The 24,737-nt window shown below is 47.9% G+C and overlaps 1 protein-coding gene across 7 annotated transcripts in view; it reads right to left on the bottom strand.

The window, feature by feature from the left end:
- The window catches only part of GRAMD2A (GRAM domain containing 2A), a 38,104-nt gene extending 13,822 nt beyond the window's left edge, over positions 1–24,282 (bottom strand). For 2 of the 7 annotated variants that reach the window (XM_086322703.1, XM_086322704.1), the window contains exons 1-2: positions 23,715–23,878; positions 23,019–23,096 (exon numbers count right to left, since the gene is read on the bottom strand). In XM_086322703.1, coding sequence (XP_086178829.1) covers positions 23,019–23,096; positions 23,715–23,863 — 227 coding nt within the window. In that variant the 5' untranslated portion in view covers positions 23,864–23,878. Of the gene's footprint in view, positions 1–21,315; positions 21,496–22,999; positions 23,098–23,714 lie in introns of those variants that run through there. The other 5 variants (XR_015135295.1, XM_086322707.1, XM_086322705.1 and 2 more) reach the window with 5 other exon arrangements.
- Between the last annotated feature and the right edge of the window lie 455 nt (positions 24,283–24,737).

Genomic DNA, 24,737 nt, shown 5'->3' with positions numbered 1-24,737 from the left:
CACACACACACACACAAAGCAGAGGGAGTTGCAAAGGCTTGGAAATTCCTCAGATGAGGCCCTCTCACCCTGCTGAGCCTGATGGGAAAGCAAGATGCTGATCTGGGGCATACAGCTGTGCTTGCCCCACCCTTGGGCCTCACGCCCGAAAAACTCAGGCTACCTGCCCATCCCTTCCACAAATACTTGCTGAGCTTATCACCCCATGAGCCTGGTATGAACCTGCCCAACCCAAGAGAGCTTCTGAGAGGGAGGGTACAGGCAGCTAGCACTCAGAGATGTCGGGAGAGAAGCCAGGCCCCTCAGGAAAGGGGAGACACAGAGAGGAGGTTAAGAGAGAGAGAGAGAGGCAGTGCAAAGGGGAGCTGGAGATGCAGAGCCTCGCCGCTTCCCATAGGCCCCAGGGACAAAGTCTCAAGGGACACCACACACACACACACACACACACACACACACACACACACACACACACACACAAACACACACACACACTCTCTCTCTCTCTCTCTCTCTCTCTCTGCTCCCCCAGACTCAAACAGACACTCTCCAATCCAAATCCCTAACGGTGACACCTCATCTCTCCTGAGCGGCAGAGCCTGCCATCTAGACGGATCCATCAAAGTGAATTCAGTATCATGTCCCCAAATCTGCTTCCCCTTGAAAGGCCTCATCCTCCACATTCCCCAAGCCAGAGTATTCAACTCACCCCACACCCCATCAACCCCCAGAACTCCGAGAGCCACGATGCCATACGCTGTCCCCACTCCTGCTGCACCAGGCAAGCCAAGGCCACCATCATCTCTCTCCTGGATGCTGGCATCAGCTTCCTAACGACACCTGCCCCCCGCCCTGCCCTGAACACCTGGCCCTCTCCCACATCCACACTGCCAACAGAGCCATCTGCAGCCCAGATCTGAGCCTGCCAACCATCCCCCACCCCGCCTCCTGACTTTCCTCCTGGAGTTCCTGCTTGCCTCCTCAGCTGGCCTTCCTGCTTCCTTTCCAGCCTCACCCATGCAACTCAGTGGAGCCCCTTCACCCTGCATGTTGGCTCTTCCTGGGATTCCTTTCCATGCTTATCTACCTGGAGAATTCCCCAATCATCCTTCTAGGTTCAGCTCAGCTACCACCTCCTCTGTGAAGCCTTCCCAGCTTTCCCCCAGCAGAGCCAGGCATCCTTCCTCTGTGGTCCCTTGCCCCTTTTTTCACGCTGCTGCTCCTGCACTTACCACCCCAGTGCTTGTCTGTTTAGACATCTGAGCTCCGCCAGGCGTGTGTCTTCTACATCTCTGTACCCCCAGCACACAGTAGGCACCCAATGTTTGCTAAAGGAATGAGTATGAAGGAGAGACCGAAAAAGAGACATGTTGACACTTGAAGACGGAGAAGGGGAGAAAAAAAAGCCAGACAGTAAGTGTGAAGGAGGGACTTCCCCTGTGATCCAGTGGCTAAGACTCTGAGCTCACAATGCAGGGGGCCCAAGTTTGATCCCTGGTCGGGGAACTAGATCCTGCATGCCTCAACTAAGACCCAGTGCAGCCAAATAAATAAATGATTTTTTATAAAAAGAGTGAAGGAGGTCCAGAGAATGATGGGTGCCCAGCAGTAAGGGGAGGGATGGTGGACAGGAGCAGATGGGGGTCACCCACAGATGGGCCCTTCCAGGAGCCCCAGCCTGTGGAGCAGGCAGACAGCCCAGTCCAGCAGCACCGGGCACTCAATCCGTGCTGGCTGAATAATCAAAGAGGAGCTCAGGTGGGAGGCAGAAGCCATACAGAAGAGGATAAAGTGGCTCAGACAGCATGGGACGCGGTATGTGGGGGAAAGCACAGGCTGGGCCACTCCTGCCCTCACAGTAGTGCTCACTGGCAACACTCCCTTGGCTTACCCAGCCCCCCGCCCACAACCTTCCCTGACCACTGGGCAAACCTCCCCCCAAGGCTCCTCAAGCCTCAGGCAGCAGCAGTGCCCGTGGCTGATGCTGAAGTGGAAAACTTGGCCAGGCCTGACAGTGTGAACCAGCTAGGACTTTGTGGTCACAGGAGGGTCCCCTTGGGCGTCTCCTCCCCCAGGGTGGGTGTTCACACACTCTCCCGAGTTGTCTGCTAGTGGCCATCTGAGATGCTAGAGCATCCTGTGGGTCCTGTCAGCTCTTCTCAAGGCCAAGCACAGCTCCACTCCCTCCTGCAAGCAGCCAGGATGCTGGGCCCCGGTTGGTCCAAGGAGAGACCTCTTCCAAACAGAAAACACGGCAGCAGCCCCTGAGAATGCAAAGCCACAGACCACGGATAAAGCCACTGAGGGACAGACACATCCTGGAAGGAACATCAGCCACTGGGGCTCCATGGCCTAGACATTAGGGCACCTCCAAACTCCCCCAGCTCTACCTCTCAACACACAGCTCACCACTTACTTCACAGAGAAAAGAGACCATTCTGTTAACTCTGTTGGGGACACACTAGAATTACCTCTAGAGCTTTTTAAAAAACCATCCAAACAAAAGTGATGCCTGAGCCCTGTTCTCAGACCAATTAAATCAGAATCTCTGGGGACAGCATTTAGGTAACCACACATTTTTAACTTGTTACTGATATTTCATTTACATATTAAAGAGTGTACATAAAATAAGTGTACAGTGCAATGTATTTTGCCAATGGACCAAGCCTGGAAACCTGCCCCCACAAAGCCCCTCCTGCTTCTTCCAGTCCTATCGCCCCTACCCCCGCCTTGGGTCAGTGATAAACACCAGCCTGATTCCAGCAGCATGGATTGTCTCTGCCTCTTCAGGGACTTTCTATGGATGGAATCATATGGTACATGTTCTTCTTCTGCTTGGCAACACACTTGTGAGATTCATCCACAGTGCTGCGTGTGGTTGCAAACTGTGCATTTTCACCAATCTTTAGAATTCCAGTATATGGACAGATTGCAATTGATTGATTAATTTTACCATTGAAGGGCATGTTGCTGTTGAGTTTTCAGTTTTGCCTATTACAAAACCCTTGTTACAAACATTCCAGCACCTGTCTGGCAGACACAAGTATTCATTCCTACAGATAAACACTTAGGATTGGAATTGCGGGGTCATGAGTTTCAACTTCAGACTTTTAAAAGCTCTCAGGTGATTTTAAACCCCTCCTTTCTTTGTGGTTCAGAGGGAGACGTGGACTTCCTGGTCTCCATGGCTGATCCTCCTGCCTGGGCTCTGGACCTGGGGCCCTGACCCTCCTGTGCCTCCACCTGGCCCTCCAGAGTTCCAGGAACATCCTTGGCAAGACAGGGAATCACACTGTTAATAGAGATTTCTTTCATCTGTGAAAGTCGCAGAGTTCATTTACTGAGTTGTGCCAAGGAAGTAAGACCTGCCTTCCCATGTGTCAGGGCCAGCCTGAACTACACTGTGCCCTTCCCAAGAGCCTCCCTAACTTTCTCTTGGGGCCACTGTCCCCACATACCTCCCCAAAACTGGTTAACAAGACCCCTCTCCAAGGGAAACTGGAATCATGTGGACAGAGTCAGGCTCATCAACTGAACTCAGAGTCAGGTTCAATCAAAACACTGAAACCGGAAGACGAAAGGCAATCTCTCTTTGCAAAAAATCACTCTATTATTTCTTACCCAGAAGCTGCACCGCACTTATTTTCTAATAATTTTCCTATGTCCATATTCAAGACAACAACAGCTTCACCCTTTCCCCCCCACAAGAAAAGGTAAGACTTCCCTGGTGGCCCAGTAGCTAAGACTCCACGCTCCCAACACAGGGGGGCCTGGGTTTGATCCCTGGTCAGGGATCTAGATTCCATATGCCACAATTAAGACCCAAGGCAGCTAAGTAAATAAAAGGTTTTTTTAAAGGCAGGGGGAGAGAATCCCATAACTGAACTCCACACTGAATGTAAGGGATGGGGCTCTGAGTTGGGGGCCACATGCTGGGTGCCAATCCATCTGTCCTGCTCAGCAACCCTGGCAAAGGGTGTGGCAGGCGCGAAGCCTAGTCACAAATCCTCCTTCCCAGGAGCTTTCTGAGAACCCCTGGGTCAGGAATATGCTGAGTTTCCCTTTACAGCCTTCAGCTGTTTCGAAATAATGGGAGACATGGAGGATCAAAGACCCGGCTTCCCAAGACTGCCCTGTTTGTACAGAGGACCCTGGCCGAGGCCAACAGAGCCACAGGTGTGCTCCAGACCTGAGCAAAGCCACCTGCAAGCCGACCAGCAGCCTCTTCAGAGTGAAAAACTGAGCTGGCCCGTCAGGTTCTCTTTCTGATGAATCCGAACTGGGAGATAGGGGAGGTGGAGGTGGGCGGCCAGAGGCAGTGAGCCGGCAGGAGGGAGCGGCACGTGTGCTTGGCCAGAGTCACTGGGTGCACTGGAGACTGGGTCTAGACTGAGGAAGAGAGTAGACAGAGAAGTAGGTGGAGCCGTCCCTGGTAACCCCTTCCCTGGTGGTCCAGTGGCTAAGACTCCGCCCTTACAATGCAGGGGACCCGGGTTCGATCCCTGGTCAGGGAACTAAAATCCCACGACGTGCCACAACTAAGAGTTCAATGCTAAGACCTAGTGCAGCCAAGTAAATATCTTTTTAAAAGAGAGAAAGAAGCAGGTGGGCCGTGGGCCAAGCGCTCCATCGGGGAGACAGCAAAGAGGGTATGTTCCCCTCGCCTGCTCCTTAACTTTCAATTCTCCTTCCAGAGCCCAGGCCCTTGCAGCCAAGACCAAAATCCCCTACACCTGGTTTGCCCAAAGACCACACATGAGGACAGATATATGATGTCCTTTAAGACACAAAAGACAGGGGGTTCAGGATGGGGAACACATGTACACCCGTGGCGGATTCATGTTGATGTATGGCAAAACCAATACAATATTGTAAAGTAATTAGCCTCCAATTAAAATAAATAAATTTATATTAAAAAAATAAACTAAAAAAAAGAAATAATTGCCTAGTGTCACCCCACTATTTACCAAAAAAAATAAAATAAAATTTTAAAAAGTTCAAAAAAAAAAAAAAGACACAATGGGGGCAGATGGTACAACTTACACTTCACCCACGGGGTGAAGGAGGGAAGCTCAGCTGGGCTCACTGCCAGCGCAGGGCCTGGACTCCATAGAGGTCTGATACTCACAGCTGGGGGAACCATACTCGCAATGAGCCTTCAGGACCAGGAGAGGGAAGAGAACTCTGAAGAAGGTTCAGATCAAGTCTGGCCCTGTTAACAAGGGAGCCCTCAGGGAGAAGGAGGTGAAGGAATCTGGCTCATGATTTCCCCTAATCAGTCCAACTCTAGTCACACAATGGAGATGAATCATCCCCATTACACAGATAAGGAAACTGAGACCCAGAGAGGTAAAGCTCCTTGCTCTTGACCACATAACTGGAGAGTAGTGGAGATGGAATTCAAACTTCAGTCTGGCTGAAAAGTGCACACACTGCTTGGAGGGGCTTGGGGGCCCCAAATTCTGTCCTTTCCTCCAGTTTTTCCTGCTGCAGGGCCAGGCCCCCACTCTCCCCATAGGGCCAGTAGAGGGGGACTCAGGGAGGCAGAGAGTGACTCTGTTGAGCTGAGATGACCAGGCAGGAGCCCCACTCGTAAGTAGGGTTCCTTAGATAAGACCAGTCCACCAGATTTTATTTTCCTGACTCCAAGAACCAAACAAACTGGGAGAGCTAGTTGCTCAGGAGATGTGGGCTGGCCCCGCCCACTTGGGGCGGCTGGATTCAGCCTGAACAAGGACCCCTTTGAGCTCTGGTGCTAACAAGAACTCCTACCTCCCGGGATCTCAGAAACCCTGGGTCCTCCCATTGAGTGGGAGCTGGGAGGGCCGAGAGCTAGGCTGGTCCCAACTTTTTTCATTAGTCAAGCTGTTTGGTGGACAGGACCAGCCCTGGTTAAGGGGCCCCACAGCTTTTCCCTGCCCCCTGACCTCCCGCCCAGGACTGGGCTCTCTCAGCACACCAGGATGGCCCTGCTCCTCATGGGGACAGAATTCGGGGGCAAAGTGCTCAGGCTGACTCCTCCTCTGCCTCTGGGAGTGGTGCTAATGAGCCACCGCTCCCAGCCCTGTCAGGGCCCCCACTCAGCTAAGCTGCTCCTGCCCCAGGTGGAAACCCCCTCGCTGCGATCCCTCAGCACCTCTCCCCCTGAAGCCTGGCCAGCCTGTGCCTCCAGGAACGCAGACCACTCCCTCCTTGTGCCCACTCCCTGCGTCTGCTCAGAGAGCTCCTTGCCGCCTTGCCTGTTGCTGTGGCTTGTCTCCCCTCTTTCTGTCTTACCCCAGGGCCTGGCACAATTCCAGACATACAGTAAGTGCTCAATAACTGTTGACTGAATACACAAATGCTTCCTGTAGGAAACTCCTCTGTGTAGTTTCTTTAGCATCAGTGGGGGCTTGGGATGCAAACCTAAGAACCTGGAGTGAGGGCAACCGCTCAAGTTTGCCTCTGGCTCCCTCCCCGCTGACCCCCAGGCCCCTCCTCTGAGTCTGCTTCCTCCTCTGTAAAGAGAGGAGAATCCCCTCTCTCTGCAGAAGGTCAGGGTTCCTGTGAGGATCTGAGAGAGGTCACGGCCCAGCCTTGGTCAAGGGGTGGGTTCTCTCAGCCTTGCCCACTGAGCCTCCCACCCCTGCCCGCACCCTGCCCCACCTCCCTCGTCCCACCTTGTCCCCTGAAGGAGGCCTAGAGGTGAGCGCCCCATGGGAAGCAGAGATGGAGGCACCACCAGCCACCCCACTCTCCCCACAGAGCTCCATACATGTCCTATGTGACTGAATCTTTTTCCTGGTGACAGCGGCTGTGGAAAGGCCCTCTTCACACCTGGGGCAGCACTCACGAACAGTCTCCCACCCCCTTAAGCTCAGAGGTGCTCCCAGAGCTCAGACCCAGCCATACTCAGGATCCCGTCCTCTCTTCTCCCCCTACCAGAGGTCTGAGACCAACAATTGGCCCCCTTCCTGGCCAGAGCGCAAAGACTTGCAAACTGAGAACAGTCACCAGGGAGACTGCTGGACAAACGGCCGAAACCTGGAATCTTCGCTCCAGGAGACATCCAGGATTTCCTACAAAGCCCAGGCTACGATGGAGCAGGGAGCTGGTCCTGCAGAGTGACCCGCCTGTCGCTGGCCCCGTCCCATTGTGCCCACTGCTGGAGCAGAATCAGGGTGAGCTGGCACCCTGGACCTGGTCACAGACCACTTTTTCTTGGCAGGCCACTTGGGGCCTGGCTGTTTCCAGACTAGAAGCTGGTCATTCAGGTCTAAACACAGACTTGCATTCATTAAGAAACAGAGCACTCCTGTGCTCCTGGGGGCCACCCTCTGCTAGGCCTGCTGAGCGGAGGGCCCACAGACACCCTCAGATGCTCCAGGCTGCCAGGAGGGGTGGCTGCTCCCGGGACAAGTCAACTCTGTCCATCCATGGATCCCATGCGGTGCACTCTGGGACACCCATCTCAGAATCACGCTAGCTTTGGGAACCCACTCAGCTCTTTTCAGAGCACTGGGGGTCTTGAGAGGTCACAGGGTCCCGAAAGACCCTGGGTGTGGGGACAGGGAGGCAGGTCTGAAAGAACTTCTCACAGCCTTGGGGAAGCCACTCTCTCCTTCTGGGCCTCAGTTACTCCTCAGCAAAGGGGCAAGAAAGTCTCCAGCCAGGAGAGAAAGCAAATGTTGTCTGAGGGAACAACAAAGCTGAGCCCAGGACTGGGTGAGCAGAAACTGGCCACTGGCTCTCTGTGGTCAGAAGAACGCCGACCCCAGGAGAGGCTGGCAACAGCATAGCCCTCAAAGGCTGCCGGCCACTCTGCCTCCCTCCTCTAAACTCCAATTGAATGCCTGGACTCACTTAGCTCTGTGTAAGTGCTGTGTGTACGAAAAGGCATGAGGCAAACTACTATCCCCAAAATGCTTGGTGGGAGAGCCAGACGTGAAACAAATATTTATAGAGATCAATACATAATTATAACTGTGTCATGTGTACTATGAAGGCAAAGCACAGTGTCTGAGAGCGCCTCAATCAGGGAGCCCTGAATCAACTGCAGAGAGAGGGGAAGACTTCCCTGAAGACACAGCAGCAGCATTTGCCCTGATGGCAATGCTAGTCAGACCAAGGGGCTGGCGGGGGAGAGGAGGGTTGGAGGGTACTGGGGAGGGGTCATTGTAGAGCAGGGGTTCCCTACCTCTGGGATCTGATGATAATCCGAGGCAGAGCTGATGTAATAATAATAGAAATAAAGTGCGCAATAACTATAATGTGCTTGAATCATCTTGAAACCACCCATTCCCCCCACCCATCTGTGGAAAAATTGTCTTCCATGAAGCTGGTCCCTGGTGCCAAAAAGGTTGGGGACCACTGTTTAAAGGGTTTCTGATGTGCAAAAGCCCTGAGGCCAGAGGTATATAGCACCTAGGAGAAACATAAACAGAGCCTTTGTGTCTGGAAGGTAGAGGTAAGCAGTGAAGTAATGAGCAATGGGGCTGGAGAGGTAGGCAGGGTAGATCATGCAGGGCCCAGTGGACCCCAGTAAGGGTTTTTGTCCTTGTCTTAAAAGCTAGGGGGAACCAATGAAGGGATTTAAAAGGGAAAAGACACTATCAATTTGATATGTTAAAAGAGTATGGAGCAGCATCTGTTTGAGCTGGCATATGTGGGCATGATCACAGATCACCCTAAGACATAGATTTGTTTCAAATACAAAATGGTGTGGAGGGCGTAGAGGATGAGTTGATGAAATGGGGACAACCTTATGTTGGTAGTTATTTTAGTTGGTAGTGATGGATACATGGTCACTGACTCTGTGGTCAGAAGAACTCTGATCCCAGGAGAAATTGCCAGGAGCCTAGGATGGAGGGGGGGGGGTCCCATCCTACAACTCTCCTTCTTTTTTTTTTTGATACCCAGAGAGTGGCTGTGATTCTTTTTTTTTTTTTTTAATTCATTCTTTTTTTTTTTTTTTAATTTTTGGCTGCACTGGGTCTTTGTTGCTTAGCAAGGGCTTTCTCTAGTTGCAGGGAGCAGGGGCTACTCTTCCTTGCAGTGCACGGACTTCACCTTGTGGCGGCTTCTCTACTTGCGTGGCACGGGCGTTAGGCACGTGGGCTTCAGTAGTCATGGCTCACAGGCTCCAGAGCGTGGGCTCAGTAGTTGTGGTGCAGGAGCTGAGTTGCCCTGCAGCGTGTGAGATCTTCCTGGATTGAACCCTGCATTGGCAGGCAGATTCCTATCCACTGCACCACCAGGGAAGTCCCAGTCTCCTCTTTTGTATATATTCAGAATTTTCCATGGAGACAGACAGTTTAGGAGATTATATTCCAGCAGGGAAACAATGTCTCAGACTTGGTGGCAGTCATGGTGATGGAAGTTGAAGGAGGGATTCATGATACATAGATCTCTCAGTTCAGTCGCTCAGTCGTGTTTGACTCTTTGCGACCCCATGAATCGCAGCACGCCAGGCCTCCCTGTCCATCACCAACTCCTGGAGTTCACTCAGACTCACGTCCATCGAGGCAGTGATGCCATCCAGCCATTTCATCCTCTGTCGTCCCCTCCTCCTCCTGCCCCCAATCCCTCCCAGCATCAGGGTCTTTTCCAATGAGTCAACTCTTCGCATGAGGTGGCCAAAGTACTGGAGTTTCAGCTTCAGCATCATTCCCTCCAAAGAAATCCCAGGGCTGATCTCCTTCAGAATGGACTGGTTGGATCTCCTTGCAGTCCAAGGGACTCTCAAGAGTCTTCTCCAACACCACAGTTCAAAAGCATCAATTCTTTGGCACTCAGCCATCTTCACAGTCCAACTCTCACATCCATACGTGACCACAGGAAAAACCATAGCCTTGACTAGACGGACCTTTGTTGACAAAGTAATGTCTCTGCTTTTGAATATGCTATCTAGGTTGGTCAGAACTTTCCTCCAAGGAGTAAGCGTCTTTTAATTTCATGGCTGCAGTCACCATCTGCAATGATTTTGGAGCCCCAAAAAATAAAGGCTGACACTGTTTCCCCTGTTTCCCCATCTATTTCCCATGAAGTGATGGGACCAGATGCCATCTTCATTTTCTGAATGTTGAGCTTTAAGCCAACTTTTTCACTCTCCTCTTTCACTTTCATCAAGAGGCTTTTGAGTTCCTCTTCACTTTCTGCCATAAGGGTGGTGTCATCTGCATATCTGAGGTTATTGATATTTCTCCCGGCAATCTTGATTCCAGCTTGTGTTTCTTCCAGTCCAGCGTTTCTCATGATGTACTCTGCATATAAGTTAAATAAGCAGGGTGACAATATACAGCCTTGACATACTCCTTTTCCTATTTGGAACCAGTCTGTTGTTCCATGTCCAGTTCTAACTGTTGCTTCCTGACCTGCATACAAATTTCTCAAGAGGCAGATCAGATGGTCTGGTATTCCCATCTCTTTCAGAATTTTCCACAGTTTATTGTGATGCACACAGTCAAAGGCTTTGGCATAGTCAATAAAGCAGAAATAGATGTTTTTCTGGAACTCTCTTGCTTTTTCCATGATCCAGCGGATGTTGGCAATTTGATCTCTGGTTCCTCTGCCTTTTCTAAAACCAGCTTGAACATCAGGAAGTTCATGGTTCACATATTGCTAAAGCCTGGCCTGGAGAATTTTGAGCATTACTTTACTAGCATGTGAGATGAGTGCAATTGTGAACCAATCTGGACTTGGTGATCAGTTGGATGTGGAATGTAAGGGAAAATGTATCAAATATGATTTTAGATTTCTGGCTTAAGCGAGTAGGTACTGGTCTGTTTTGCTGAGACAAAGCAGAGGAAATAATCATGAGTTCAGTCTTAAAGATATGTGAGAAGCATTTAAGTAGAGATGTCAAGTTATATATGAGTGAGGAGCTCAGAAGAAAACTCCAGGCTGAAGGGAGAAATTCCTGAGTTATTGGCCCATGAATGGGTACAGGAGCTAGGAAGATCCCTCAGGGAATCTTCTTCTCCCCTAAAGAAGAGAAGCTATGGATAAGGGTGCCAAGACCAGAACAGTTGGGCAGAGAGCAGACTTTTCAGCAAATGGTGCAGGAACAACTGGATATTCACAGGCCAGGAATTAAGTTGGATCCCTATCGCACAGCATATACAAAAACTAACTCAAAAATGTCAGAGCTGGGACTTTCCTAGTGGTCCAGTGGTTGAGAATCCGCCTTGCAGGGGCTTCCCTGGTGGCTCAGTGTAAAGAATCCACATGCCGATGCAGGATCCAGGAAGATCTTACATGCCATGGAGCAACTAAGCCCGGCCACTCTGCCTCCCTCCTATAAACTCATTGAGTTTAACTCCTATAAACTATTGAGCAACTAACTCACCTGTTGAGTCTGTGCTGTAGAGCTCGGGAGCCACAAGTATTGAGCCCACGAGTTGCAACTACTGAAGCCCGAGTGCCCTAGAGCCTGTGCTCTGCAACAAGAGAAGCCACCACCATGAAAGCCTGCGCACTGCGACTAAAGAAAAGCCCATGCAGCAACAAAGACCCAGCACAGCCAAAACTAAATAAATAAATACAATTATTAAATTAAAAAAAAAAGATTCTGCCTTGCAATGCAAGAGACACAGATTCAATCCCTGGTTGGGGAATTAAGATTCCACATGCTGTGGAGCAGGTAAGCCAGCACGTCCTGACTACTGAACTCTTATGCTCCAGAGCCCGTGTGCCACAAATAGACAGTCTGTGCACCACCAAGAAAGGTTTTGCGTGCCACAACCAAGACTCGATGCAGCCAAATAAATAAATACATTTTTTTTAAATGTCAGTGCTAAAACTCTTAGAAGAAATCATGGGTGTAAATCTCTGATTAGGCAACAGTCTTGTAAGATACTTGCCTGCTGTTCAGGAGACACAAGAGACGTGGGTCAGGAAGATCCCCTGGAGTAGGAAATGGCAACCCACTCCAGTATTCTCACCTGGAAAACCATGGACAGCAGGTAACCATCCATAACTTCACAAAGAGCTGGAGACAAGTGAGAACACAGATGTTCTCTTTGCTCCTGACTCTCAATCTCTTAAGATGTGACACCCAAACACAAGAAACAGCAGAATAGATACATTGAACTACATCAAAATTAGAAACTTTTGTACTGCTAATGATATCATTGAAAAAGTGAAAAGGTGACTAACAGAATGAGAGAAAATAGTTGTAAATCAGAGATCTGATGAGGGACTAGTATCTAGAATATATTTAAAAGCTCTTACAAACTTGTAGGTATTATACTAAGTGAAAAAGAGCCAATTACAAAAATACAAATGCTTTATGACTCCACTTATATGAAGGATCTAGAGTAGTCAGATTCATAAAAACAGCAGAGTGGTGGTTGCCAGAGGCTGGGGGTGGGGGTGGGGGTGGGTGGAGAGTTATTTAATGGATGTAGAGTTTCAGTTTTGCAAGGTGAAAAAGTTCTGGAAACAGGTTGTACAACAATATGAATATGTATATTTAACACTATTGAACTGTACAAATGAACTTAGAAATGGTTAAGATGGTAAATTTTATGTTATGTGTTTTTTAATCCAACAATTAAAATTTTTAAAAAGAATGCTTAAAACTGAACAATAAAAAGACAAATAATCCAACTAAAAATGGGCAAATGTTTACATAAACACTTTTCCAAAGAAGATATCAAATGACCAATAAGTACACAAAAAGATACTCAACATCATTAGTCATCAAGGAAATACAAATCAAAACCACAATGAGATACCACTTTACATCCCCAAGAGGCTGTGATTTATATCAGGTGTTGGTGATGAGGAGGAGAAATTGGAACCCTCATACATTGCTTCTTGGATTGTAAAATGGTGCAACTGCTTTGGAAAACAGTTTGGTGATTCTTCAAATTGTTAAACATTTACTATACGACCCAGCAATTCTACTTCTAGGTACATACCCCCCAAAACTGAAAATATATATGCATGCAAAATCTTGTACAAGAATGCTCATAGCAAAGGAAACCTTCCTACTCTGTTGGAAGGAATGTAATTTGGTGCAGCCACTATGGAAAACAGTACAGAGATTCCTCAAAACTAAAAACAGAATTCCCATATAATCCAGCAATCCCCTCCTGGGCATATATCCAGACAAAACTACAATTCAAAAGACGCATGCAAGCCTATGTTCATAGCAGCACTTGGCTGCTATTTGTAATAGCCACAGCATGAAAACAACCTAAATGCCCATCAACAGGTGCATGAATGAAGAAGATGTGGTATATACACAATGGAATACTGCTGCTACTGCTGCTGCTAAGTCGCTTCAGTCGTGTCCGCCTCTGTGCGACCCCATAGATGGCAGCCCAATAGGCTCCACCGTCCCTGGGATTCTCCAGGCAAGAACACTGGAGTGGGTTGCCATTTCCTTCTCCAATGCATGAAAGTGAAAAGTGAAAGTGAAGTTGTTCAGTCGTGTCCGACACGTAGCGAGCCATGGATTGCATCCCACCAGGCTCCTCCATCCATGGGATTTTCCAGGTAAGAGTACTGGAGTGGGGTGCCATTGCCTTCTCCGATGGAATACTACTCAGCCATAAAAAGAATGAAAGAATGCCATTTGCAACAACATGGATGGACCTAGAGACTATCACACTAAAGGAAGTAGTCAGAACAGAAAGACAAATACCATATGATATCATTTATATGTGGAATCTCAAGTAAGACACAAATGAACTTATCTACAAAACAGACTCACAGAAAAAAACAGAACTGTGATCGCTAAGAAGGAAGGCAGGTGGGAGAGGGATGGACTGGGAGTTTGGGATTAGCAGATGCAAGCTCTTATATATAGGATAAATAAACAAAAAAGTCCTACTGTATAACACAGGGAACTATATTCAATATCCTATACTAAGCCATAATGGAAAAGAGTATTAAAAGAATGTATATATGTATATAACTGAATCACTTTGCTGTACAGCAGAAATTAACATCACAAATCAACTGTACTACAATTTTAAAGTTTTCAAAAAAGGAATGCTCATAGCATTATGATAATTATTACCATTACTATTATTATTACTATTACCATTACCATTACTATTATAGCCAAAAATGGAAACCCAAACACCCAGCTAATGAATAGATAAGCAAAATGTGGTATATCCATACAGTGGAACATAATTCAGTCATACAAAGGAATGAAGTACTGATATATATTGCAACATGATGGACCTTAAAACTTTATGCTAAGTGAAAGGCCAGTTGCAAAAGACCACATATTGTATGACTCTATGTACAGGGAATGTCCAGAAGTGGCAGATCCACAGAGACAGAAAGTAGATCAGTAGTTGCCAGGGGTTGGAGGGAAGGGGAAATGGAAGTGACTAAGGCACACAGGGCTTATTCGGGGGGATGATTAAACTGTTCTGGAATTAGACAGTGATCATGGTTACACAGCTCTGTGGATACAGTGAAAGTCACTGAATGGCACATTTTGAAAGGATGAATTTTATGGTGTGTGAGTTATTTCTCCATGAGAAGGATGGGGGTTGGAGAGGAGAGCAGGGGACCTCAAGAACTACAACACTTAAAGACTGGGTTGGAAGGGGTTTCCCTGGTGGTCCAGTGGCTGACTGCACATTCCCAGGGCACGGGACCTAGGTTTCATCCCTGGATGGGGAACTCTATCCCACGTGCCACTACTCAGAGTTCCCAAGCTGCAGCTAAACATCCCGCATGTTGAATGAATATCAAGATCCCAAGCGTGGCAACCAAGACCTAGCACAGCCAAATAAATAAAACTAAGTCTTTTTTAAAAGAAAAAGTCTGTGTGGAGGAGGAAGAGGAATGCCCCAAGGAGACAAGAGAAGGTGGCCCAAGAGGCAGAAAGAAAACCAGGTGCATAGGTTGTCGTGGAAGCCAAAGGAGTGCTTCAAAAAGGAGGAATGGGAAAGCAGGAAGTTTGCTGGGAGGCCAAACTGCAGGAAGGCTGAAAGGCAGTCCACAACCAGGAGAGGATCCATGCGGCAGTGGCGAGTCTGAATCCACAGCTGAAGCTCTGCTCCTCCCTGCTCCCTCCCACGCTGGTGACTGCATCCCAGGGACTGACAGTGAGCACAGGCCTCTGAACACAAGTGAGGATGCTGCCGAACACAGCCGGAAGCCTAGGTCACCGGCCAGCTCAGCGCCACACCGACCTCGGATCCTGCGAAAGGCCACAGAGATTCTGGGGGATGGGAAGGAGAAGGGACTGTACCTCTCTCACCCGACTGAGCTGGGGTGGAGGAAGCGGACGCTGCCGTTGCCCGAATCCTCCCTACCTGGTCCAGCCTTCCCCAGCCACCCTCACCTGACGCTCCTCTGCCCCTGGCGTGTCTCTGCCGCAGCCCGCGAACCACAAGTCCATTTTCTGCGTCTGCCCTGGGAAGGGCTGAAGAGCCCGCAGGCACCCGGCGCCAAGAGCGCAGCCACACCCAGAATTCCAGCAACGCAGGGCTCCGTGCCAGAGAGCCCGCCCTGCCTGCCCTGCGCACCCCTTGATGCTGCCGGTGGGTCCCTAGGCGGAAGAGCAAAAGCCTGCGTAGACCAGAGGCTGTTGGAGTAGAGCACCTCCTGCACCCTGGAAACGGAGCCCGCGCCCCGTCCAGCACCCAAACCCGGTAGTTGGTCCGGATTTGGAGTGTCCCAGGCAAGATCCAACTCCTTGCCCCGCCCAGGCTTCTGCTAACTAGGCTCCCCAAGCCGTACCCGTGCTTGTGTAAGGGTTCCGATTCCTGGGCGATAACCTACTCTTAAAGGAAAGTTATATATATATATAAAGGAAAGTTATGACCAACCTAGATAGCATATTCAAAAGCAGAGACATTACTTTGTCAACAAAGGTCCGTCTAGTCAAGGCTATGGTTTTTCCTGTGGTCATGTATGGATGTGAGAGTTGGACTGTGAAGAAGGCTGAGCGCCAAAGAATTGATGCTTTTGAACTGTGGTCTTGGAGAAGACTCTTGAGAGTCCCTTGGACTGCAAGGAGATCCAACCAGTCCATTCTGAAGGAGATCAGCCCTGGGATTTCTTTGGAAGGAATGACGCTAAAGCTGAAACTCCAGTACTTTGGCCACCTCATGCGAAGAGCTGACTCATTGGAAAAGACTCTGATGCTGGGAGGGATTGGGGGCAGGAGGAGAAGTGGACGACGGAGGATGAGATGGCTGGATGGCATCACTGACTCGATGGACGTGAGTCTGAGTGAACTCCGGGAGTTGGTGATGGACAGGAAGGCCTGGTGTGCTGCAATTCATGGGGTTGCAAAGAGTCAGACACGACTGAGCGACTGAACTCACTGAACTGAACTGAAAGAGCTTACTGGATCCTGGGACCTTCTCTTCCCGGGAGAGCCCCAGATTGTTCAGCTAGTGGAAAACCCCTAAGAAGGCTTGCTCCCGCCACTGTTATTCAGCATTGTTCTGGAAGCTCTAGTCATTGCACAAAGGCATGAAAAAGAAACAAAAGGTTCATATATTAAAAAGAGATGATTATTCTTTGAAAGATGGTAACATGAACTACCTAGAGAATATATATTCAACTGGAAAAATCATAAGAAAGTGGCCCAGATATTCTTATATTTGGACACTGGGCCAGCCAGAGCTGTGATGAAGATAGACACATAATAAAACACTCTCACAGACTTAATTGTTATTCTAGTGGTTACAAGATCAACATAAAAAATCAATAGTTTCTCATGCAATAAACAGTTATAAAATATATTTGGGGAAATGATTCTATTCATGTGGCAACAACATGTATGTTACCCAAGAATAAACTTTTAAAATGTAGAAAAATCTAGAAGAAAACCACAGGCATTTAAAAAATAACATGGAAGAAGACTTGAATAAGTGGAAAGATAAACTGTTCCTGAGTGGGAAGATTGAAAGTTTTAAAGAAGCGAATTTATCCCAACTGTCATGCAAGGGTTTTGCCCTACCAGATGTCAGAACAAACTACAAAGCTGGAACAATTAAAATATTTACTAGTTTAGGAAAAATTAATAGATCAATAGACTGTAAGAGGGAGGCCAGAACATGATCTATGGGTATCTGAGAATTTAGTATATAAGAAAGAATCACAGGACTTCCCTGGCTGTCCAGTGCTTGAGACTTTGCCTTCCAGTGCAGAGGGTGTGGGTTCATCCCTGATGGGAGAGCTAGGATCTCATATGCCTCAGGGCCAAAAACCAAAACACAAAACAGAAGCAATATTGTAACAAATTCAATAAAGACTTTAAAATGGCCCACATCAAAAGTAAAATCTTTTTTAAAAAGAAACTGTTTCAAATAAGTAAGGGAAAAAGAGATTGTCCAAAAAATGATATTGGAACAACTGGGTACCTCATACCATTCATAAAAACACACTAAATAAATTCCAGGTAGATTAAACGTCCAAATATTTTCTAAGTCAATAAAATAGAATAGAATATTACTATATAAGGAAACATCTTCCTAAGCAAGATATAAAACCCAGAACACATAAAAGAAAATACTTAATTGCATAAAAATTAAAAACCTCTATACATTAAAAATTTAAACTGACAAAGGACTTCCCTGGTGGTGAGTAGTTAAGACTTTGCTCTTCCACTGCCGGGGACACAGGTTCCATCTCTGGTCGGGGAACTAAGATCCCACCTACTGCGCAGTGCATCCACAACGAATAAATAAAAATTTTAAAGGTGAAGTAAACAAATGCAAAGAGTCAGACACGACTGAGTGACTGAACTGAACTGACTGAAACAACATTAAAAAATTAAACTGAAAAAGGACTGCTGCTACTGCTGCTAAGTCGCTTCAGTCGTGTCCGACTCTGTGCGACCCCATAGACGGCAGCCCCCTGGCTCCCCCGTCCCTGGGATTCTCCAGGCAAGAACACTGGAGTGGGTTGCCGTTTTCTTCTCCAGTGCATGAAAGTGAAAAGTGAAAGTGAAGTCGCTCAGTCGTGTCTGACTCTTAGCGACCCCATGGACTACAGCCCACCAGGCTCCTCCGTCCATGGGATTTTCCAGGCAAGAGTACTGGAGTGGGGTGCCATTGCCTTCTCCGAAAAAGGACTGGCATTTTTAAATGATAACTCATCTACGTCAGTAAGAAAAAGGCAGACAATCTAATAGAAAAGTGCGCAAAGAATATGAATGGGCAAGTCACAAAAGAAGAGAGCTCTCTCTTACCTACTTTACTGATAAACATTAAAAAAAAAAATCAGAGTGCTCAATATTTCCAAGGATATATGTGGAAAAATAAGCATTCTTATTTTCCATGAGACTTAAAACTAAGTTAACCTTTCGGACATATATCAGATGCTTTAAGAAATGTAAATCCAAAAAAAAAAAAAAGAAATGTAAATCCTTTGACCCTAAAACTCCATTCCATGCAACTTGTTATAAGGAAATAAGTGGATAAGTAGGCAAAAATTTATATTCCTATAAATTAAGAGGAAATTAAATAATTATGAGGAAAAACATAGAAATACCAAAATAGTATTTTACCAATATAATCGATTCCTATGCAATTGACTAAAAGAATAGAGTATAGCTAGCTGCATTGCTAATATGGAAAAAAAGTAAAAAATGTGTTGTTTAGCAAAAAGTATATTAAGTTAGTAACCCAGATATACCCCATTTATGTGGAAAGAAGGGAACTCTTCTACACTGTTGAAGGAAATGTAAATTGGTACAGTGACTATGGCGAACTGTATGGAGGTTCCTTAAAAAACTAAAAATATAGCTACCCTGCAATCCCACTCCTGGGCCTATATCTGGAGAAAAATGTCATCTGAAAGGATGTACGCACCCCAGTGTTCATTGCAGCACTGTTTACAATAGCCAAAGACATGGAAGAAACCTAAATTTCCACTGCCAGAGGAATGGATAAAGAAGATGTGTTCATATATGCAAGGGAATATTACTTAGTCATTAAAAAGAATTAAATAATGCCATTTGTAGCAACATGGATGGACCTAGAGATAGTCATATTCAGTGAAGTAAGTCAGACAGAGAAGGAGAAATATCATATGGCATCCCTTATATGCAGAATCTAATAAGAAATGATATAGATGAACTTATTTACAGAACAGACTCACAGACTTAGAGAATGAATTTATGGTTGCCAGAGGGGAGGAACAGGGGGAAAGGAAAGTTAGGGAGTTTGGGATTAACAGGTACACACTGCTATATTTAAGACGGATAACCAGGACTTCCCTGGTGGTCCAGTGGTAAAGAATCTGCCTGCCAGTGCAGGGCACATGAGTTCAATCCCCGGTCCAGAAAGATTCCATGTGTCACAGGGCAATTAAGCTCATGTACCACAACTACTAAGCCTGCGCTCTGGAGCCCACGAGCTACAACTACTGAACCCACATGCTGTAGCCCTAGAGGCCAAGAAAAACCACCACAGTGAGAAGCCCGCACACCGCAATGAAGAGTGGCTCCCGCTCGCTGCACCTAGAGAAAGCCTGGGAGCAGCAATGAAGACCTAGAGCAGCCATAAATGAATAAATAGCATTTGTAAAGACACTTAAAATGAATAACCAACAAGGACCTACTGTATAGCATAGGGAACTCTGCTCAATGTTATGGCAGCCTGGATGGGAGGGGAGTTTGGGGGAGAATGAATACATGTATATGTATGGCTGAGTCCCTTTGCTGCTCTCCTGAAAACTATCACAACATTTTTAATCAACATTTTTAATCCAACATAAAATGTAAAAAGTTAAAAAAATATAACTCATTTATAAAATTAAAAATTCTGTATAAAAAAGTAAAACAAACAAACAAAAGAAACAATAAAAAAAATTCTGTATCAAACAACAGTGATGATATCTCAGGGAAGAATTCACTCTCAATAGTTTCTGTTTTGCCTGAAATTACTATAACAGGGGTGTAATGTCTTTAAAATCAACAAAAATAATAAAGATATTTAAAAATAAAAAAGTAGAAGTGATATTTTTTTTACTTATTAAATTTCAAAGGCTTAAAAGTGTAATAACATCTATGGTTGATCAACATTTTGGTGAATGGACAGTCTCACACTCCTGTGTAGGAGAGCAGTATGTGAATAGATACATACATTTACATGTAGATACCCGACAGACCCATAAATTCCACTTCAAACAATTTACTCTCAGGAAATAATTGGACACAAATTTAAATGTATACAAATATTCACTGAAGTGTAGTTAAAAAAGGAAAAAAATAGAACACAAAGTATGGTTTATTCATACAATAAAAGGCTATGTAATGATTAAAATATTTCACTATTAAAACATTAAAAATAAGTTTAACACAAAGGATAGCATTATATAACATTGAAAAAAATTACATGTATCTAGAACAGTGTGCATACTAAAATATATCGGGGGACGTCCCTGGCAGTCCAGTAGCTAAGACTCCACACTTCCAATGCAGGTGGCCCAGGATTCCTGGTCAGGGAACTAGATCCCACACGCCATCACCCAGAGTTCGCATGCCACATCCAAAGATCCTGCATGCCACAACTAAGACCCGACACAGCCAGATAAATAAATCAATATTTAAAAATAAATAAACAAAATAAAAATTAACAATGTGCTTTCCCAGTAGATTTTAAACATCCCTTGAGGGAAACACTAATTTAGGACAAAGACTTAGAGACTAACTCAACCTCCATAGATTATTCAATACCCCAGTCCTAAATTCTGACCAAGCATTTGTAAACTAATGAAAATGTGTGGTTGTGGTGGGGAGAAGGGAGGCACCAGCCTACCCTGTAGTGGCTTATTTTCTTGGGAATAGCACCTTCTATATGTGCTTTGGCCACCAGGGACTCCGTGGAGAAGCAGGTACTTTTTTTTTTTTAATTTTCTTTTTAAATTAGTTTATTTCTTGTTTTTGGCTGAGCCAGGTCTTCATTGCTGTGTGCAGACTTTCTCTAGTTGTGGTGAGCAGGGACTACTCTCCAGCTGTGGTACAGAGGCTTCGCGTTGTGGTGGCTTCTGCTATTGCGGAGCATGGGCTCTAGGGCATTTAGGCTTCAGTAGTAGTGGCCCATGGGCTCAGTTGCTCCATGGCATATGGAATCTTCCTGGACTAGGGATCAAACCTGTGTTGCCTGCCTTGGCAGGTGAATTCTTAACCATTGGACCACCAGGGAAGCCCAGGTACTTCTTGATTACAGAGGAAGCTCCATCCCCTTCCTTGATGTCCCCATCCTCCTTCCTTTCCTACATTAGTAAACAGCTGGGGAATTAATCAAAGCTTCAAAGGCTGGTGATAACAGGTGGTGACAGACTCATGCCCTGCAGCCCAGGTGAATAGCAGCACAGCAGCCAAGGCTGACTTCATGCCAAACTTACCCTTGCTTAAAAGAGGGCTGCTGAATTAGGTGGAATTATTTTCACTTCTCAGGAAAGAAAAAAGGAAATTATTTTCTGGTGTCTGGACTCAGACCCTGGATACCAAAGTGGAATGCTTCATGGGTCTCAACACTGTAGGTAGTCATGGCAACGAAGTAATTATGTAAAGAGATAAAATACCTTCAAAAATCAAGGGGGAAACAGGCTAGTTAGCAGAATCACTGAATGGCTGCACAGAAAAGCCATTTAAGGAGCCTACAATCCATTCTCCTTACCTTACAATGGCAAAGCAGGCCCAGAAAGGAGACCTGACTTGTCCCAGGTCATTGCAAAATAGGAAATTCTGACAAGAGAGGCTCTTCATGCTGGTCCGATAAGTATGGTATGTGGCATTCAAGGGCCAAAGCCGCAACTTAACCAGGTTAAGGACTAGGAGGGGCCACCCAAACAGGCATGTGGAAGAACTTCAGGAAGTCTGGCTGGCAGAGCCCATCTTGAGTACTGGTGACCTCAACCTCAGGGATCTTAGGTGGATGGATTGGCACACAGATCCTCCTGGTCTACACTAAAGCTCCAAGCACCCAGCTAAGCTAAGAAACATCAAAGCAATCAGTAACATCAAGGCCTGGATAGGACCTAGATTGACCCCACTATGCTATTCAGAAAATTCTCCCAAAGGCAAGTCAAGAATGAGAACTTTGGTTTGGCCCCTGCAGAAATGCTCCTGGAAGCTCAGTAGCAGCTTCTGTCAGCTTTGTGCTCTATATCTGCCCATTTGTCCCAGAGATATTCACTGCTTAACTGGGCCTTCTGCTGCTGCTAAGTCGCTTCAGTCGTGTCTGACTCTGTGCGACCCTATAGACGGCAGCCCACCAGGCTCCCCGGTCCCTGGAATTCTCCAGGCAAGAACACTGGAGTGGGTTGCCATTTCCTTCTCCAATGCATGAAAGTGGAAAGTGAAAGTGAAGTCGCTCAGTCGTGTCCGACTCCTAGCGACCCCATGGGCTGCCGCCCACCAGGCCCCTCCGTCCATGGGATTTTCCAGGCAAGAGTACTGGAGTGGGGTGCCATCGCCTTCTCCGTAACTGGGCCTATAGAACCACAGCCTCAGACCCGAGTGTCTGTCTGTGCGATCCGAAGACTACAGAAGGAGCAAACCCTCCTTCTCACTGCAGAATGAGGATGGGGATGGGAGATATACACCCTCTACTCCTCTCTCCCTGAAGCCCCATAAGTCTTTGCTGTGAAAGGAACTGGACTTCAGAGCCAGCTAGAGATGTACATTGGAGCAAAGGCATCGTGGATTGTTAGGACATTCTTTCCCTAGGAGTCTGATTCCTGCAAGGGTGGGTGGGGCAAGCAAAGCCAACAAGGGCAAATGCCAGCTGTGTAGGACTTCACCAGCTTCTCTGAGGACAGGACAGAGGGAGCCCTTAAGCCTTCTGCCAGCTCCACGTACTTGTCCTGCTTGGGCACTGGGTCACACTGCATCCACATTATCTGCCCCAGGGCTGGATGGCCAGGGGTGCTAGGCTGCCCTTCAGAGCTCTGGCTGTAGGGTTTGGGACCTGGACAAGGGCAGCAATTGAGGGCTTCAACCACTGACTCCTCCTTCTTCCCCAAATAATCCTACCCGCAGGGGCCCAAGACATCAGGGGGCAGAGGCCACAATTCTTGATCATACCTGAAACGCCACCTCTCACCTGCGCTGCCTCCCTACCGCTTGACCAGCTGCAAGAACTTTCCTTCTTCCAGGAGTGACTGTGGAACAGATCTCGAGGCTGTGGAACAGATCTCGAGGCTGAGAGACTGGCCCCAGCCCGCCCGACGTGGACGGGCACGACGCAGGGGTGCGGCCGAGTCGTGCTGGGACAGCTCCAAGCTGCCTCCTAGGCAACAGAGCGCCGCTACAATTACAGACTCGGTTAGAAGAGAGAGGCTGAACCTTCCGGGGGCCAGAAGGGAAAGACTAGCCCTTGGGGTTGGGGTAGTTGGGAAAGAAGGTCCATGTGGCTAGTTAATTAATGAATGAGCGAATGAATGAATGACCAGCGACGGCGTCAGAGGAGGATGGTGGTGAACCACGGGAGGTATCCCGAGGAGGGTGCCCTCCACCTCCCTGGTGCCGCCCGGACGTCCATCATCCCCGATGTTCGAACCCCTAGCAGGAAGCGCCGGCAGCCTGACATCCCGCCCCCGCGCAACACCTCGCAGCCCGGGAGGCGCCGGGGCCCGCGCGGCGCAGCTCTGGAGCGGAGCCGCATTCCGGCAGGGTGGAAAGTGCCTGCCCCACGGGCAGAATCCTCCTAGGCGCGGCGGGCGCTGGGTCCCGCCGGATAGCGTTCCTTCTAGGCGGACTTCGGGCTCCAGAGCCCGGTCCGCGGGTTGCACCCCCTTACCTGCTCGCCCCGGCGGCCGCGCCCGGACTCAAAGCTGTCATCGCGGAGCCTTCAGACAGCGCGGGGGACCAAGTGCCCACTTCTGACTGCCTCGGAAGACACGCCCCCGACCGTTCATTGGCTGCTCCCGCGGGACGGGCCCAGCCCATTGGTTGTTCCTCCCTCGCTCCAGATCCAGGTGGGGCCCCACGCTCTGCTTAGATCCTACCGCTCAGTCCACAGGACTGGAAAGTCCCGCAGTCCTGGGCCTGGGTCTGCATCCTTTGCCCTTCCCAGCGAGGGCCTTGGGTACTTGTTTCAAGTTCTTCCTCTTTAGCCATTTGTCTCGGAGCCTTTAGCCCTCTGCAGCAGCCCATTCCCGCCCTCCTCCAACACCTCCCAACCCCAAGCTCCAGGGCAGTTTCAGTTTCTCTCCACACCAGAGAAGTGAGTAGGGAGTTTCTCTCCACACCTCTGCACCAGAGAAGTGAGTAGGGAACACCAGAGGGGATTTTGAACAAGGGTCTGCAATTTCATGTTTTCCCCAGAGATGGGGATTTCGCAGTGTTTCCCAAAGCAGAAAGCTTCTGGAGGTATTTGGAAAGGGACTGCAGATGGCCAGACTTTGAAAGGGAAAGCACAAGCATTAGAGCTCACACTGGGGGTGTGACAATCAACCTGGTATGTGCGTGGCTTCCCTTTTATCCCCACCAGGAAAGGCTTGGTCCTTGGGAGTGGTCAGGAGACAGGGAAGGTGTAAACTGCTCCATTCCCAACCTTCTCCTTGCTTTCTGAGCCTGCTTTTCAAGGAGGGAGGGCATGGGAAAACAGAAGGCGGCACAAATATTCTGGAAACAGAACCTAGCCTCCACCTGGACCTCTACTGTAGGATGACCTAGGGGGAAGGAGCAGGACAAGGGTCACTTCACTCCTGCTTTACCCACAGCAGGAGGGAGGGGCCCTTGTGGCTGCCTTCTCCAATCTCTGGTCTAAAAAAGCTGTTAAAATTTCCCCAGCTGCAGGATCTTTTACACCCCAGGGCAC

The sequence above is a fragment of the Bos grunniens genome, chromosome 10 (assembly GCF_055505025.1).
Source record: "Bos grunniens cultivar Pamir isolate PY7600 chromosome 10, Bosgru_T2T1.0, whole genome shotgun sequence".
In the NCBI taxonomy this organism is placed as follows: domain Eukaryota; kingdom Metazoa; phylum Chordata; class Mammalia; order Artiodactyla; family Bovidae; genus Bos; species Bos grunniens.
This window is presented reverse-complemented; position numbering and strand designations above follow the sequence as displayed.